Raw genomic sequence first — 19,141 nt, forward strand, 5'->3', positions numbered from 1 at the left:
TGAAATTACATAGCAGCGGCCCGTCCTGGCTATAATTAATTATACACCTAAACCTTCCTCAGGAATCACACCATCTATTGGTGAAATCCGCATGACAAACGTGCAGTAAGTTTTTGAATTTATCGCGAAGAGACAGTCAGATTGACGTGGCAGAGGATTTTGTTTTATAATATGTTCGGATTTAAATTACAATGTCGACACTTTGATGAATACCTGAATAATATAAGAATGAGAATGAAGGAATTCACCGATATTATTTATATGTTACACTCTACATGTTATACTTATACGTGTATATCTATCACATAAACCCGTGTTTGTGTTACCTCAAGTAAATCCGAAGTATTGATACACCTTATACTAGGGGGGAATAACAAGGAGAGTCGATATTGTACTACGTCCTTTGAAGATTTGTACGCGGCGTGGGCGAGAAAAGGATTTGATGAATGGCTCATCTATGTTACAAAATCTTGCAATTTTGTTTCGAAAGCCATATTTACTTACGACAGGATAATATTGAGGATTTACTCTTCTACTTCTTTTATACATTTTCTTACAAATTGGCTATTGAATTTTTGGCAAACTTATACGACAGATTATTTTAACAATGATATTAACAAAGTATCTCTTTTGTCAACAGTTGGTGGGCGGCGAGTTCGACATGGAGCTGAACTTCGTGATTCAGGACGCCCAGAACATCCAGCACATGCTTGAGCTCCTAGACCACTGCCCGCCCAGTTTGCAGGTAAATTCTTCTGTAAAATTCTCATCGCCTATTACTTTTTACCGCGAAAACGGCGATGGATTGGCCATCGATTACTGCTTTCGCGGTGGTCTAATTAAATTGTGTGGTTTTAGCTCTGTCAATCAGTGGATGTTATCTTGTTTACTAAAACCGAAATGGGCACATAATAGGACCAGTTTTATTTTATTATATTTATTATTTATTATGAAGAATCCTACTAATATTTATAAATGCGAAAGTATATGAGTATATATATGTGTATGTATGTTTGTTTGTTACTCTCTCACGCAAAATCTACTGGACGGATTATTATGAAATTTGGTACACGGATAGAATATGACCTGGAAAAATACATAGGGTATTTTTATCCCGATATTCCCACGGGAGCCCCGAGGCGCAGCTAGTACTTTATATGTTTTCCCACTCTGTTATGAAATTATGTTTCTAATAGAACATTCAACGAATCTTTTATTTATCTTAAAAACTTTCATCAGATTGTATAAAGTTATGAATGCAAATTTCCGATGTGAAATGAACGTTTGCAGCTCTCGTAGCTTCGTATGTGGCGGGTACGTGGTCTGCAATTAAGCAGGGTTAATTATTACATTCATACGTTGAGCTGAATTTGCTTCAAGAATATTCTTGCATGTTTATGCGACTCTTGTAAACGTGAGATTCTATGTGTGTTACATGACTGTAAAGTCAAACACGTTTACGTCTGTTTCGTAATTGTGAAAGATTAACGGTACTATTGGTATGGAGTATACGTTTAGAAAAATATTTTTTTTCTTAACCCCATTCTAGGGTCAACTAAAATATTATATCTGCATTATATTTAAACATTCACAAAAATGTTTATCATCGGGGTTCATTTCAACCCGAGTGAAGTCTGGTTGAATCGCTATTTAAAATACCTCTCGTATTTGGTAAATTGCACATTCGGTCGAAATGGAAACATTTGTGGTGACCAATGTAGGTACCACAGGCCCAAAGAAAGTTTTAATGTGTGAAGTTGAATGTTTTGTTGTTATTAGGGGCTTTGTTTTAATGTTTGACCAAATGGTCGTAAAGTGACGCAATCCGTCTGCCTCATGTGTGCTCATGATTGTTATTATTTAAATTTGTGCCCTAAAATGTATACAAGACTTATTAATATTATTCCCGGTCCGTCCCGGCTTCGCCTAGGTAAAACCACAATAAATTACACACCTAAACCTTACTCAATAATCACTATCTGTTGGTGAAAACCGCACAAAAAGTTTTTGAGTTTATAGAGGTTATATAGACAGACTTATACAACTTTTTATAACATGTAAGGATGAAGAATTAGAAAAAAAAATTTTTCGTTTCAGTTGAATTTAACGAATTTATTATTTTTTAGCTCTTTATGTTGAAGATTTGATTTTCAGAATGTGAGGTTTGAGGAGTTTAAATTCGTCGAGTAGCTTTGTTACCGAAGTAACATAGTTGTAGCTAATAAGTTCTCATGAATACCATGTTGTAAATAAACTAAACTAGTTTTTTCTTTTAGTTTATCCATCATCAGTTCACAATAAAAAGTTACATATAAATTCAATATTTCGTTTAAAATAATATTTCAAAATTAATTAAATATAATCATAATGGTATGAATAAGTAAGGTTTCGGATAAGATTTTCATTTACTAATATATAAATAAATAACAATCTAGTAAACGAACGAATCTACTAAAAACTACTCACAAAAATAAATAATAAACTCAACGTCATATAGATTTTTAGTAGTCTTCGTCGGGTAATACTTTATCTCTTTTTATTTTGTCTGCCATCCTTATCTGTTTGTAACAAAAACTTGAACTTCTTGTTTTGTAAACGATCCTTTCCATGGAGGAGGGCGGGACCTACCTGACTTTGTGTTCTTATAATCTTCCGAAACTCCTATTAACTTTTGTCGTCCTGGTATTAAACTAGTTCAAGTTAACCCGTTTAGCTTCTGATTTGTTACTTTTAATTACCGAAGTCATTTTTGCATTTCATGGTTAACAGATTTTACTTACATTCCACGCATACATTTTACTTAAATATACATTGCTCCTCTATATTTGTGCTTTTCTTATCTTCTATAATTGTATGAGTTCCTGGTAACAAAGTAGATCAAGTATAACCCTTTAACCTGTTTTTGAAAGGAAAAAGTGCCGTGGTCAGGCAAGGCGCGTGTGGGTATGACGTATGGTGCAGGAACAGGTGCAAATCTGGGGCTTATAACTTGTAAAATGCCTAGCTTATTGTATTTGGCTTTTCTGCAGTATAGTCGACATTATATTCATTTATACAAGTTGAAATTCGCAGCTATTATAGCGGCCTAGTCCATAAAGCGGGGTAACTTGATACGTGGTTAAACAACCACATTTTCATTCATAGACATGAAGACAAAAAAATATTATCTTTTCTTTATTTTAATATTAAATACATATGTATTTTGTGTATTGTTTGCACCTGTTTATTGTCTGCGCTTTTAGAAGTAAGTGAATTGGACGTAAGTGGCTTTTGTACAGAAACAAGAATTCTCATTCGTACCAGGAAAATGAATATAAGTGCCCGGCCTAACAATGCGTTTAGAAATGGTATCCATTGAGGCAGTTATATGTACAGTTATTTCTCCCAATTCAGAGTGAATTCAAACAATACTGGGCTTACACGAGGAAATTAATTGTTGGATTATTAACCATTCGATTGTGTTGGCACACAAATGCAAATTAAGGATAGCCTGGACTTATAATGATGTACATTTCAATGTATCATTGGCATTTACATGGCCTTATTATTACAGTGATATTTTTGAAAAAATATATCTGTTTTTTGTTATAAACCACAAGCTTAATAAACAATTTCCACAATCTTATTAGGTAAAGAATGGAATCTGGAGAAATCTCGCAAGTCGAACCGGGTGCATTCGAGTCATCGTTCCCTGGGCGACGCTTAACGAGGTTCAATCTCCTTGCTATATATGCGCTCCTGGTAATAGGAGACGTTATTGGAAGGGTTAAATCGGGCTATTTTAAGATGCTGTTCATGTCGTCCATCTTAAGAATTTCTTTAAAAAAATTGTCAATGTTGTAGACGACTGGTGGCATCGACATTGTCATACATTGTTAATTTAGATAGATTTGGAAAATAACGTTGATTGAATGATTTAATCCAACTGTAAAGAGGTCATTGACAAATCTCTAAAGCCATGATAAAGCAAGATTAAATGATAAAGTGTTCGAAGTTATAATTTATTTTACTCCGCTGCGGGTTTTAATTTGTTTTATCTAATTAATAAACTTTTGCCGACAAACATTAGTTGTGTTGAGACCGCCAATAATTCCTAATTAAAAATTTCGTTGCCTGTATTTGGTGATTTATTTATTGAATTTTATTAAGTTCTAGAATGAAGTATATAGTTTAGAGAAATTCTAAATAGGGCCAATCTAGTTTTCTTAACTGACGATTATGTTTTACTATGAGGCACAGTGCAGACGTCATTGCCGTCTATGTTGAAAGATCTTGTCCCAGTGAATGTACCGTTATGCAGAGATTTGTGTTTTAAACTTTGACGTATTAGCTCATTAGTCTTATAGAATAATAAATAGACATCATTTGAGAGAAACAAGATCGGGAGAGAAGAGGAACATAAGTGGAGTGGTTATACGGGGAATGGGGAGAGGAAGACCTAATATGGATTATGTCAGGGAAGAAAGACAGGATTTTTTTGAAAGAAGAGACATTTTACGCACATGATGGGATTGTGGATGGTTTCACGCCTTTCGATTGAACTATTTCTCTCATTCACGAGCTCACGTCCTATCTATAGATTGAAATATTAAATTCTAATAACTAACTGCTTATATAAAACATATCTACAGAATGAATTACAAAGTTTCCTACAGCCTACGGGCATGAAATATACCGGCATCGTACATAATGAAGCGTGTTGCTGTCAAACTTTTCACTCAGTTACCGCGACAAAACTTTGCGCGTAACAAACAAACGAGACATATCCTCATTATCTGATGAAATTCTGCGCCTCATCAACGTCTCGCGTCTCATGTTCTCCTGGTAACGATACAACTTTATTTATGGCATTAAACTGACTTTAGCCCTATTTACCTACTTCATCTTACGTTGTTAAACCCATAAGAAAGAGATTTCGCGTAATCATCGAGTCAATGTAGAAACATTGACTAGAAAAAGGATAGTCCTTTTTCTTCAGAGTTTCTTCGTGTCTGAGACTCTGAGCAACGTGTCTAAAATTAGTCATCGATTCTCCTGTAAAGTGATTCTAGTGACCCTGTATTGTGTTGTGTATACGCAAAAGCCTATGTCCATTATACAGGTGGTCTCTATTCTCTCTCCTCTTTTACTCTCGCTCGACTGTTTCTTCTCCAAACTGTCTTGATAGAGAGCAGGTACTGAATGTTTATCTTATAATTTTATATTATGCAACGTTTTGTGAAAAAAATGCGGGAACTGATATTTATTTCGGTGACTGATATCTAACGCCATCTCATAACTTGACAGTTATAATAATAGTTAGACGGAAATTTCACTTAGCATTTTTGGCAATAGCAAAGAATATGCCGAATTCCATCCCAAAATAGTTGCCATAACACAAAAAGAATCCTTTAATAACAAAGCTAATAGAAGCCCTCTCAAGTGTAATAGCGAGGTAGCCCTTTGACGGTTCCTATCGAGGCCTACATAACACTTTGTAGTTGGGCAACGGTCAGGCCAAAACTGAACATTTTCAAAGCGTCTTAATAAATTTGAATGGGACTGAAATGTGGCGCTTTGCTCTTGCCCGGGATATTGCCCATCTCTTCACGTCCCTAAAGAAAAACCGCCTCATAAGATGACTCGCACAAACGCTCGCCTCGTCCATCACTCAAGGAGCCAACGCGTCGCCGCTCAGACCCTGGTACTTAAAGTGATGTATCTCTTAATTAGCTTAGATAAATCTGCAACTTTAAATGGGACGTCCGTTTTCCATGTATCTAGGATACACTTTTGAGAAAAATAATAAATTTTCAATTTTGTTTGATTAAAGTCTGCAAAACAAAAATAAAAAATTTAAAGGTATCAAATTTCAGTTCCGCGATTTCACATAAAAATAAAGAGTCGAAGGTAAATCAGGTTAATGTTTTTTCACGTTTCCTAACCATCCGCTACGTGAAATATTAATGAGAAAAGTTGGCGGCCGCGGAACCGCTGCGCTCCTAGTCGCGCATGCAAATGATTCCGAGGTTTATTAACTGGCGATCATAAATCTGCAGGAGTTTGTAATTAACCAAGTTATTAAGAAATTTTAGCGTATTTATTTAAGTGGAAATTTAAAGATGAAATGGTGAAATCAATTGAATATTGGGATGCTGAGTTGATTAGTTACCTGCTTGGAATTGATTAATTTTGTCGAAATTTTCACTGGTTGTGATTACACAATGAAATTTTTAGTTAATTGCACCTTATTGTTTCATTGTTTACTGATTACTTCATGAATCAGTATTTTACTTTATACAACTATTGAAATATTGTAATATAATTATTACTTCACATCCATCACCATATTTACCATTGACACAACCCCATTGTCATGAATTTTTTGTAAGAAACAATAATGGTAAGCCGATCTGGCATGATCATGAGGGACCAACACTGTTCAAATGAGTTTCTTTCGGCATTTCTTCTCAGCAGTGGTCGTTCCGAAATGCCAGTAGTTTCTAGCTTGTGAGAAATAACTATAAATTTAAAGATTGACGAGAAAAAGTGCCTGTGAAGGTCTAATTTCTGAATAAATGATTTGAATTTGAATTTTTGAATTTTGAATTTGAAACAAATCCCCGGTCCCAGTAGATTATTTGGGAAACAATGGACACTCTATAAACATCCAGTGAGACCGGATATCTCGTAATTTTAGAGGTAATTAACTAGCAAACAACATTAAATACGCTGAATCTCACAAATAAATTATATATTTGATCAGAAACGTTCTAGAATATTCGTATATCGGCATTCAGTGGAAAATTAAGGGGTGGTTCTGTTTAATCACTGCTCGGAAAACAACGCCGTCTGCGAGCAATAGAAATATTTTTCATTTGGAATTCCGCCCGGACGGTGGGTGATCGTGGGAATTCACTCAACTTGTAATTCCGCCGAGATTGTTCAACTAACGGGAGAAGAATGTAATGTAATTACAGGCGCCCTCGTTACGTGGTACTATTGCTTTTGTGTTCTACACCCCATTTCTGGTGCCCTAGTGCCGCACGGAATATTGTTATGGAATTTTGCTGTAGCGATCTCTTTCAGTCGAGAAATTGTCGACTAACGAAAATATTTAATGATAGGTTTTTATGTGCAGGTTTTAAATTTCTCAATAATAAAGTAAACTTGACACTATTGGCATACATATTATGCAATTTAGTAAAATACAATTTCTTGAAAGTTGTGGCTACCTGGCTACTACTATGCTTGATTGACAAGGGAAGGAATTTTACGAGATCTCCGGCAAAACTGTCTTCTGTTTAAAACATTCCTCTAGAATTTACCAGAAAACCTTTAGAACAACGTTTTATTATCCGATAGCCCAGAAAAATTCCAATTCCAAACCAATAATGTTACGAGAGAGCAGCGAATCTTTTTAATGAAATTCTTTTCTCTTTGGCCAGCGCGCGCGACGCTGCAGTAATTTTAATTTTACACAACACTCTGCGCCTGGCTTAATTTGCACTAATTTATGCTAATATAACAGAGACGTCGTGTTTGCTAGCCGACTGTAGAAGGAGCGTTGCCTGTCCTTTGCTCGACTTGTTCTTCGCTCATTAGCTAAATGAAGCTCGCGAATTACGTTGTGCAAGACGAAATTGGCTTTTCACCTGTTAACTGAGGTTAAGGTAGCATTCTACCACAATTTCGTATGCTTTAGAGAAAAGTTTAAAGTTTAAAATACGCTATAGCATCTGTAAATAGATTAATTAGGAATGACACCAACAAAAGACTTATTAACAAGAAATTGAAATTATAATTAAACGTTAATTCGTGAAACTACCAGCCACATCAGAAATCTTATATAGTGATTGAGTGAGGAATGTGAGGATACCATAGAAAACTATTTTACACAGATTAAAGATGTTTGACGCTCAATCACCCAAAATCTTATGTATGTATTTTGATGTTGTTCCAGGCGGAGATATGGTCGGTGTTCATCGCCATCCTACGCAAGAGCGTCCGCAACCTGCAAGCCTGCACCGACGTCGGCCTCATCCACCACGTCCTGCAGAGGCTGCCGCGCGCCGAGACCGTCGTCGCAGGTACTTATCAACAAGTGATCTCAGGGCTCGCCCTAGTACGGATTTGCATATTACTTATCACAAAGTGATTTGAAGTGAGACGCAGCGACCGCTCTAAAGACAACACACACGGTCACAAAAGCGAATTTGTCAGAAAATCACGGTATTTTGATTCTCATGGTTACCAAGAGAATATAAATGTATACCTTATTATGACAGAACAACAGTTTTTTATGAGATAATAATATAAAAAAAATGTGTCAGTATTCGTATAAAATTTTATTTTCGTTGATTCCCAGGACTACTAAGGCAACATGCCTTAAATAGAGCTCAGCCTATTTTTTACGTACAAAAACGTGTCCTTTGTATAAGGGCGGAGTATAACCCAGGTATCTATAGCCATACTGTAGACAAGGACAAAAAGTATATAATTCTCGCTGATGTTCATGAAAGAACCCATAAAATATTTTCTACTTCTTTGAACATGACTGTTTGAACATCTATTATATTTTCTAACCATCTGATTCGGATGCTATGCCACAACCTGGCAATATGGTCAATGTGTTCTTGGTAAAAAAATAATGTTGTATTCTTCGCCAACATTTATGGCGTTGTCTACCTGCGCTGATTCCTGCTGCTGACTGAGCTGACTCCGCCCTTTTGAAGGGCCCTTATGTTATTTTTTATAATATTTTTTTTAAAGTAATATTTAGCTGATCTCTTTCTACAGTATGCTACCTTGGTAATCGTGGGAATCAATGATACTTTGATTTTGTGATTAAGATTTGACTGTGGTGAATTTTAAAATCAGTGTTTAGCTCTATCTATGTCTCCTTATCCTTGTAGTTATCCTGAGAATCAATGATTCCGGGATTTTATATTAAATAATATATGAGCTGACGATCTCTAGCTGAGATATGTATCCTTGGTAACCTTGGGAGTCAGTAGCACCGTGAACTTGTGTGTATTTCGTAAGAATTGTTAATATAGCTCTATCTATACTATGGTTCCTTGGTAACCATGAGAATGAAATTTGACGATGGTATGCGAATTATTAAACTAAAATCTGAATTAGAAAAAATATGTGTCTGTAACATAGCAATAACTCGATAAGAATAAGAAGCGACGTAAATATTAATTTCTTCATTGAGCCAACAAACATACATAACTCACATGCAGTGTGGATGAAAGGACACGTCTTTTCCACATGCGCTATTCTCTTCCCACCTATTGTACTCATATGCTCACCTTAGTATCTGCCTCCCTTGATTTAGCTGCCTTTAGGTGAAACTAGGTCAATGTGCCTCGAGTTTCAAATGAACAAATGCGCTACTTTTTCTGGCTGCTTTGTTTCAATTATTACTACGAATCACGCCCTTTTCCCAATAAATGGAATACATAACACAAAAAATTGAGACTTTACAATTTTCCTAATTACACCTATCTTTAGATTCATTTATCGTTCATTTAACGAAAGTTAATAAATCATAGATTTCATTCAGTTTCAAAAAACGAAATTGATGTTTGTTTGAAACTATGTACTCTTAGTGTAGATATCTTTTTACATGATTCAAAATGATGCTATGAAATATCAAGAACTTTTTAATTTCTATGACAGTAGTGACAAAATAAAACGGCGAAAAATAAAATTCCGATTAAATTTGGAAGGGTTAAACTTGATTTCTCAGGCTTTTGAGGATATCATAAATTGACAGAAGTTTGGAGCTCCCTTGCTCATAGAACCAAAGTTTAAAGATAAATGAACCCTTGCATTGAAGATAAATAAAATACATCACTCGAAGGGCCTGCATTTTTGTCTCAATTTTTTTCCCTTTCTTTCCCGAATGAAACTACGAATGGAAACCTCCTTAAAAGATATGATACTCTAGTGTTTTTGTGATTATTAAAATGTTAGTTGTCAATTCATCTGTTATTTTCCCAGAATAGTTTTGAGCATTAATTATTGTTTGCTTGAAAAATTTTATATATTAGGTTATCATAGATTGAGAGAAGTTTAAACAAAATATTATTGCCCCATTTACCTGATACTTTTGGAACCCTTCCTAAACTAATAGTTTATACCCCTTATCCGAGGGGTAATGTCGTTTTCTCTTTCTATTGCTACACGTCCTCTCTCTTCGTAAAACGTCTTGACAACCCTCTGTTAGTTTCTGATGCCTTAGTAAAGGTGTGAATGTTAAGGAAATTTTAAGATGATTCATTGATTTTGGGATATTAGTTGTGAGTCCGTTTATTTGTAAAAATTTTTTTCCTATCAACCGATATCAACATTTTTCAAACGCTTCTCTTTAAAAAATGTGTTAATCTTCTAACAGTTTCTGATGCCTTAGTAAGGGTGTGAAAGTTAGAAAATAGATTCACTGTTATTAAGTTTTTGTAAAAAATGTTTTTTGGTGTAAATATGTGTGTTGGTTGAAACGGCATCTCTTCCTTATCAATCCTCTGTCAGTTTCTGATACCTTAGTAGACATGTGAATATGAAGAAAAATTATAAGATGTAGGTATTTTCTTAATCTTTATTTTTTTAAACGCCCTTATTAAAGTTCCCTTTTAGTTTCTGCTACCTTAGTAAACGTGTGAATGTTAAGAAAGTTACCGGTTTTTGGGACTTCTTGAAATTTCCAGGGCGGCATAGTCTTGCTGTGAGATCTTTCACCCCGACTACGACTAATGTTTCTAGTATAGAGTCGTTGCATTATCTTATTGCGTTTTGATCTCCTAGTAAAGATGTGAACAAACTAGATCATTCCTAACTTTAAACGCCGCTAAAAAAGGAATCACGTATATTATAGAAAAGGAACCCCCTGTACATCTTCTCTTTCTTTCGTATACCTGCATCCTTTTTGTTTGTAGTGACAGAATGCAACGAGGTTTTATTGTTGGTTCGAATTTCAATGATCATGGGAGACTTACCATCGTAGCGTAAAAGTAGTACAAGTAATAAAAGTGTACAAAAAAAATTGGAGGCGCCGGGTATCGATCCCGGTACCTCTCGCATGCTAAGCGAGCGCTCTACCATCTGAGCTACGCCCCCCGATATACATTATATTGAAATTTTGTATCAATTTCATTGAAAATCTTGCGTCATAAAAATGAACATGATTTATCCGAACGCTCATAAATTGTAACTCGATATGTGATTACCATTGATGACATAGATTTAGATAAAATGATAAAACACGATTATGTATGATTATTAAAATTGTAACTTTACCAACAGTTTTTAGAATTATCCAAATTCCCGCTTGTAGTTAATGGATCCCAAATTTGAATCCAAAATTATTCTATAATCAAAAATATAACATTCTGGATTCTCACAATGTGCCCTTTCATATTTGATGAACAATGGCTTGATTGGGACATTATTTTTTACAAGCTTTTATTTTACTTGCCCTGTTAGTATGTTAGCTGGTCAATCTTGCAAGTTAAATTAATCTGAAATTTGTAATATACCTTTAGTTTCAATGACAATGCATTATTTATTATCATATACATGAAGAGAATGGATCCAGGATCGGCTTCTGACAAGGAAACTCCTCAACGTTTTACTACATGGACATGAGTTTTATGTCACGCAAGATTTCCCTGGCGACAATCCGTAGCTTGTGTCAATTACATTTTCGTTAAAATAATGCATCCAAAAATTTGGAGGCGCCGGGTATCGATCCCGGTACCTCTCGCATGCTAAGCGAGCGCTCTACCATCTGAGCTACGCCCCCCGATACATTTGTCTCGAAATTTAAACGTCTTATTGAATTCGGTAGCCTCGGGCGAGGACACTTATTGAACGTCCTCTGCCGTGGCCTTTCACTGCTCGACTTACATTATGTAGGTCGGTATGAATTGTATCTTTTGCTGGCATGTTGACTCAACTCATGTCAAGTATTCTCACGTTAGAAAGTGGGCTGAGATGATGATAATGATGGCTATACCAAATATCGAAATCCGTCCAGTAGAATAACGTGATTGAATCACAAATATAAAAATCGATGTTTCACTCGTGGTCCCAATGCTATGAAATAATCCTCACACATTCACTCATTCCCAAACAATCGCATTCACAATATTTGTTAGTGTACGTATTGCAACACAAAAAAATAATAATATCTAAAATTATCGAAAAGTCATATTTAATCTTTAAACAATAATAAATAAAATAACCCAATGGTTATTTTCGTGAATAAAACGAAAAACTGGTCTAAAGAGAACCTTCATTAAAATACATTGACATTTTCAAGTTACGTAACTGCACAGCTCAGCACACCCAGTGACCACACGTGCTTGCTCAGAAGATTGACTAATATATTATTGCTTCATATTAAACTAGTTTAAATTTCAACTGTATCGTTTATTCGTGGTAGTTCGTACGGGGGGCGTAGCTCAGATGGTAGAGCGCTCGCTTAGCATGCGAGAGGTACCGGGATCGATACCCGGCGCCTCCAAAACATATTTTTTTAAGAATAGGTATAGTTTTCTAATTTTACCCAAACCCGACTCCATGTTACCACAAACAAATCCTATCCCACGTCATAAAATAACCAATAAATTTGGCTATGATTTTACAACCGGCCGCCTTGCTCACGTAAACCCCTATTCGGAATGCTCTTGTTGCCTATCTGCTGTTAAGGCTATGTGTGTTTTCAAGTTTGTAACTACATACATGTTTTGTTTCATGTGCAAAAAAGTGTGTTCTATTGTGATGTGACGTTAGTATCGCAAAGTAGTGTGCATTATGCTTACATAAGCTGTTATTTAAATTAAATAAAAAAGCTATTATTAATTATTAAATATGATTTTATTGCTTTTCAAAATATAAGCTGTGATGGTGGATGCACTTTTGCATTCGTTGAAACCAACTTTCATAGCACTTGCACTTTTTCCAATCGTGATGCGATATCTCCGATACATAATTTTTGAATGCCTTCTTTTTGTATCGATTCTCTTGTTGTTAGGATCTCAGATGAGAGGTAAAACCCTAGAAAGCTACTTTATTTTATTTCGGATAAAAAGGAACCATTTATTCCTGCACAACAATTCACAAGGACAATCTAAAACAATCTTCACTTGGTACAGCGAAAGCTGTTTGTTTCGCCTGCTCACATAAACATTTCCTTCCTGCATAACTCATTGTCGAGATTAAAATAAAAAGTCAGCATTTTGTACGCTATTTAGAAATAAAATATCACCCTTGAAATAAAGGCCTGGACTTAATCTTTCCCCTATTTGTCTTAACTGTTCCTCTTGTTTCTAGTTTCTATAGCTTGACTCGGGTAAAACAATAATACATCTAAAATCAAGAATCACACGTTACGTAGTTTTAAAGATCTAAGCATACATAGGGACAGACAGCGGGAAGCCACTTTGTTTTATACTATGTAGTGATAATCATAATGCTCTGACCCATTACGGTATATAATAAGTACGGTACTATTATATTTTCCTCAAGGTACCTTTATCAATCGGCTATATCGATATGTTTCGCCCACGTACTAATGAATCAATCAACACTGCCCATGCCCTCCGACCTTTAGTATGTTAGTGTAGATTTGGTCAGCGAAAAAGAAATTTCAATAAAACCTCACAGACTGCTGATTTTATCAGACAAACGATAACTGAGAAAATAGATGTATTTATGCAGATAATATTAGCACCGATAATCTATACTATTATTATAAAGAGGTAAGCGTTTATGATTTTATGAGTTTGTATGTTTGAAGCGGGTGATCTCCGAAACCACCGAACTGATTTCAAACATTTTTTTCAACAGGCTATATTTTATTTTAAAATTCTCAAGGGAGTGAAGCTTCGGGCAACATCTAGTTTTATATAATCCTTCTATAAAATTTTAAACAAAATTAAAATATGAAGCATTTCGTGGTTTCAGATGCCCCATTTCCCGTTTTGAGGCACGTGAGTCAACAAAATTAATAAGTTCATTTGCGCGCTATTGTTCTTCTCGTATTCGAACTATGGCTGCGCGCTCGCGAGGAAATCGATCGTTATGATTTCATGCGTCCCTGGTGTTCAGAGGGTTATTATTATATTATGATTTTATATTATGGACATCCTTAATAACTTTGCGAAATTCGTCGGGAATCATCATCACCATTCTTAGAATGAATTTGCTTTACATCAAACTTGACCAAGGAAGCCGAGAAAATTTAAAAGTCCATTCAAATTGAGCCATGGTTCTGCGTTGGCATTATTTCGTGCTTGCAATCAGAAGCGGGCCGGATTACGCCCGGATTAACCGGCGACGCGGCACCCGGGCTTAACCCGGCTACAATACGGCCGACATTAGGTGACAGATGGGCTTTCCGCAAAGGTCGTTTTCTTTTTTATTTTCACAACCACCGGGTCTGACCGGCTGCGGTTTAAAATTAACACCCGCACTTTATTTATAGAATCGTTGTGGTAGACCTGTGGTAATGGGAACCTGGCAACATTCACCAAAATTCTCAAGCTTTTGTAACATAATTATGTTGATCATGTTAGTATTTAACATTTGTTTGATCCGTCATGTCCAGAATAGAAGTCTGTGCCTCCGCAGGACATTGCTAATATACTTAGTTACCTACCAATTGGTCAAAATATATCCAAGTACAATTAAAATTCTAAACAAAATGAAAGAAACGAATTAGTGTTAAAAGTAGGAAAGTGGACCTCGGGTGCCGCTCTGACGAAGATACTAAAAAGGCAAACGCTCAAATGAGAGAGATATTGACAAACATATGACATGTAGCGAGTATGGATGCTGAAATGCCGACGACTGAATAAATTGATGCATGAACTACAATTAACTAAAATCACAATAAATAAGCTGCATGAAACTTCCCAGTACAACAAAACAACTTCATAGATAAAGTCCGTCAACCCTAGACTGGTTTATTTTTCGGAGTATATATAGTATGTAACCGCAACTACTGTGTTTATGGTGTTAGGTTCAATTCCCGTTATGTCCGCCTGTTATCTTTCAATTCTGTTCCGTAATTACAATTTTTTTGGTTTAACGATTGTAATTTGACTGTCAAGACGCCAAACGGTCGAGTTAACAAAATTACCGAAGGTTTTGCTATTCTGAATAACGATTACAATTTATCACTGAAATTGCCAGATTTCCTCCTCCTCCGTATTAAATTAATATATTTGTGCTAAAATTACTCCCAATCTTTTATAAATCTTGTTGAAATTTTGGTGAGACATGAAAATAATAAATTTACATTCAGACACTAATTTAAACAGCGGTGCTCTTTTGTAGCATGTTTAATGTACCTTTGTACAATTATAATTGCATTCATTTTCGGTAATGTATATTTGTATGTTCTGCTATGAATACATTTCCATTTCTATTTTAAATATAACAAAAAAAATATAATTATCAGTTTTACAAGATAACAATACTGCGGCCCCACAAACTACTTAAATAATGTTATTTATGGCTAATATGCTTTTACTTAGTATACTTTAGTATGCGAGCACACAGCAAATTCAAAATAATCGAAATTTATATATAGTGCATATTAATGCACAACGATTGCGGTCATGGCGTACTAATGTACAGAAACACAGATTTTCAGTTATTGCCGTCAATGTGGGTGCGACATGCGGGTGCTAAACTTCTTAAAAACAATCCGCTCGTATGTTTGCAATAACTGTTAGTAATCAAGCTAATATTTAAAATAATTTTCCTTCTAGAAATATTAAAGAATGAGTACCTTTAGGATTTCTGTGTCAATTCCACTTGCAATCTTATATGTTTCTGAAGTGAAATTAAAATCTCTGGTATTCCGTTTGTCCGTAACAATTATAGCAAACATTTTCCTTGTATTTCCATCGGGATGAAAGGGATTGCCTATTCTGTAGGCTCTTTGAGGCTCAGCTCTGAAGTTTCTCGCGAACTTGTTTCGATTATTATTTCCCTGTTTCTATTTGTCCAAGTAAACATTAATCTGTAAACATTCTGTTTTTAATCAGATTAACACTCATTCCATCATTTATCATTTAATTTGTTTATTGTAGATTATTTATTAACCCCAGAGGCAAAAAGAGGAATGTTATAAGTTTAACGTGTCTGTCTGTGTTATCGTAGCTCCCAAATGGATGAACCGATTTTCTTTTAGTTTTTTTGTGTCATAGATAATTTTATCCCGAGTGTTTTAGCCATGTTTCATGAAAATTGTTCAGCCGTTTAAATGTTTTAGTGAAATGAATATTTAAAATCGGGGTTTTTTAATTTGTCTAACAAATAAACTTGTTTTCTATAATTATCATTCATTATTACTCTTTATATGTAATATCATTCTAATATTATACAAAGAATTAAATAAATAAATACCTCATCAGGATAAACATTTTTCCTACGTTTTCAATATTTTTGGTTTACGATTAAGATTGTATGTGATTTTGTCATTAGTTTAGTTATAATAGTTAAAGTAGATTGCTTTAACTAACTAAATTCGGTGTATTTTTGAATCAATGAATTTAATCTCTTCTCTCTTACTTGTTTCCTTTCTTCTTTCCGCCCTTTTTTATTGCATATGACATTCTCTACCAGCCTATGTTTCCCCTGTTCCATATCTCGTAGAATATGTTATTTTCTCAATAAGCAGTAAATTAAAGGGCCCCGGACCCACTCAGTAGATTGTGCACCAGGCTTTAGTTGCGGTCCCGACAATTTCCGCCGAAATTAATATTTAGTATCTTCGGAGCACGTTCATGTCTACCGCTAGTATCTATGAAATACTCGTACTAATTCATTGTTGTTCATAGACGATACTGGTATTGCATAGAACTGGTTTGATTCCTCAAGAGCTCCTTCCTGTATTTCCTTATTTCTCTCACTTTTGTGACGTCGGCATATCACTTATATTATTCATCCATTGAATTCGAATGAATTCGATGGAAATCGATGGATGGATCGGAAAGGAGAATTCCTTTCCGATCACTCCATTTCGATCCTTTTCTCTCATCACCGCATGTTCTCAGTTTCTTTCAGGAATTTGACGCCTCGAAGCCTGGGCCGTAAAAACCGGTCGCTTATCTCCTGACTCCTTGGGAATCCCTCCATTTTGATCTATCGCGTGCAATTTCATTCGGAGGCGACTTTCGTTTCTCAAAAACTGTTGATCTAATAATATTATTTGCTCGCAAGCACATACACGCCTGTTTCGTCGCAGAATATAGAAACAGCACCACGAATGCAATTGCGACAAATTGTGTGCATGTCGTCGACGCGCGAGTTGTCAGCTTTAATTTACTCTGCGCTCCGTCCCAAAACCCAGTATGAGCGGTAGTTCCAATTAATACCTCTACGTTATTTATGGTAGCTTGGTTTTTCGAAACGGGTATCTTATTTATATCTACACGTTTAGGATACGGCGAGATCTGATCGCATATTAATTATCAATAGATTTGCAAAAAGCATTCAACCTTTTCATGTGTTTCTTTACTAGTCATCATATTAATCATAAATCATAGTACCGATTTGAATTTAGGAAAATATAATTAAATTTGCTTGGATAAAATATCAATAGCGGCAGTTCAATTTTTGTAATACCTTTAATTTTGCAAGTAACAAGAACAAGAATTGTAATAGTTCGCAACGCCGCTTTCCTAGTTTTAATCAGTAGTTCGGATACCCATTAGAGCGAGTTCCAGCGCGTGTTTGAATAATTAACGCGCGACTGCCTAATTTTGAGTGCCTTTCATAATGCATAGCGATGGAACAGAGTACAGAATAGTTAAAGCTTTAAAGTTTAACTGAGCGATTATTGATGTTAATGTGCCTTTAGGTAATTTTATTATTCTAAATACAACTGCTATATATACTGCTAGTTTAATGATGATCAATTTATTTTTTTTGCAGATCTCCTAATAGAGATGCTCGGTGTGTTAGCAAGCTACAGCGTCACCGTCAAAGAGCTCAAACAGTTGTTCAACACCATGAAGGCTGTCAACGGCAAATGGGTGAGACATGGTGTTATATTTAGTTTAAATAGGGATAACTAATTGGATAGACTATTTGCAAAATCTTAATGCAATGTTCCTATTGAGCACCGATTTGGAGCGGTTAGAAAAAGTAAACGCAGTGATCCCAATTCCGAGGCAAACATAAACACAAAGTAACCGAGAAGCATTTGTACCGGCTAATTACCGTTCGCCGCAGTGGCGTACTACGATACAAATTTCAAAAAGCATTCGTGGCCTAACTAATTGTGCACTTAGTAGCTCCCTCTATATTCGGTCGAATTTCGGTTGTAGAATCTCTTGTGAGGTTCTGCTATCCTGGTAGAATTATACCGGTATTGCGGGGGCGTCGCTTTTACATCGCTCTTTGGATTCGACTGAGATGGCGCCGTTGTGCTGGCATTTTAAAAAGGGTTTGAAATGTATTTTAACGATCAAAAGTTTTATAGTGATGAGTTTAAAGACGAAAAAGGAGACGAGAGATATGAGTTAGAGTCGATTGAAATTAAATATGTTTAAATAATAGTGTATTCGAAGCAAAAAATTAAATGTCAAAAACATGTATTCAGAGTCACCATACGAGTAACATTTCATTACTGCAATTTGCAATTATGTTCTAGCCTCGTCACTCCGCCAAGCTGCTCAATGTCCTCCGACAGATGCCCCACAGGAATGGACCTGACGTATTCTTCAGTTTTCCTGGACGGAAAGGATCGGTAAGTGATATATTATTTGTTTTGTGTATGATGAAAGTACCCTTTGCCCAAATTGTATTTCCGTCGCCTAAGACACCGATCGACTTTACCAAATGAGAACAAATGATTAACTTCTTCGAAGGTCAACTTTATTTTCTACTAATGCTGTTTAAATTTTATTGCTACTTCGAGTGCCGAAAGTATTGTTAAATCAGGATGGATTCCGGTTTAGTGAGAATAGCTAGGCTTATTTAGTAATCTCTGAAGGCTGATGATGATTACTGACAACTGAAGAAAATGCCATGTAATGCCTGAACACACAAATGTGCCATATTTTGATTTGAATCAGTCAGACCTAAGTATTTGATATGGATTGTGAATCTTTTGAAGAAGTTTCTGCGATTCATTTCG

At 35.5% G+C, this 19,141-nt stretch overlaps 1 protein-coding gene and 3 non-coding genes across 23 annotated transcripts in view; 2 read left to right on the plus strand and 2 right to left on the minus strand.

The window, feature by feature from the left end:
* rg (rugose) overlaps nt 1–19,141 on the plus strand; it is a 397,734-nt gene that overhangs the window by 186,448 nt on the left and 192,145 nt on the right. For all 20 annotated transcript variants that reach the window (XM_053760674.2, XM_053760671.2, XM_053760675.2 and 17 more), the window contains 4 exons: nt 641–745; nt 7,943–8,069; nt 17,935–18,035; nt 18,656–18,751. In XM_053760674.2, the coding sequence (XP_053616649.1) occupies nt 641–745; nt 7,943–8,069; nt 17,935–18,035; nt 18,656–18,751 (429 nt within the window). The remainder of the gene's footprint in view (nt 1–640; nt 746–7,942; nt 8,070–17,934; nt 18,036–18,655; nt 18,752–19,141) is intronic.
* Nucleotides 11,031–11,103, minus strand: TRNAA-AGC (transfer RNA alanine (anticodon AGC)). Its single transcript has one exon. It is a non-coding gene; the product is annotated as a tRNA-Ala (tRNA).
* On the minus strand, nt 11,716–11,788 carry TRNAA-AGC (transfer RNA alanine (anticodon AGC)). The gene has a single exon. It is a non-coding gene; the product is annotated as a tRNA-Ala (tRNA).
* Nucleotides 12,439–12,511, plus strand: TRNAA-AGC (transfer RNA alanine (anticodon AGC)). The gene has a single exon. It is a non-coding gene; the product is annotated as a tRNA-Ala (tRNA).

This window comes from Plodia interpunctella, chromosome 20 (assembly GCF_027563975.2).
Source record: "Plodia interpunctella isolate USDA-ARS_2022_Savannah chromosome 20, ilPloInte3.2, whole genome shotgun sequence".
Classification (NCBI taxonomy): Eukaryota; Metazoa; Arthropoda; class Insecta; order Lepidoptera; family Pyralidae; genus Plodia; species Plodia interpunctella.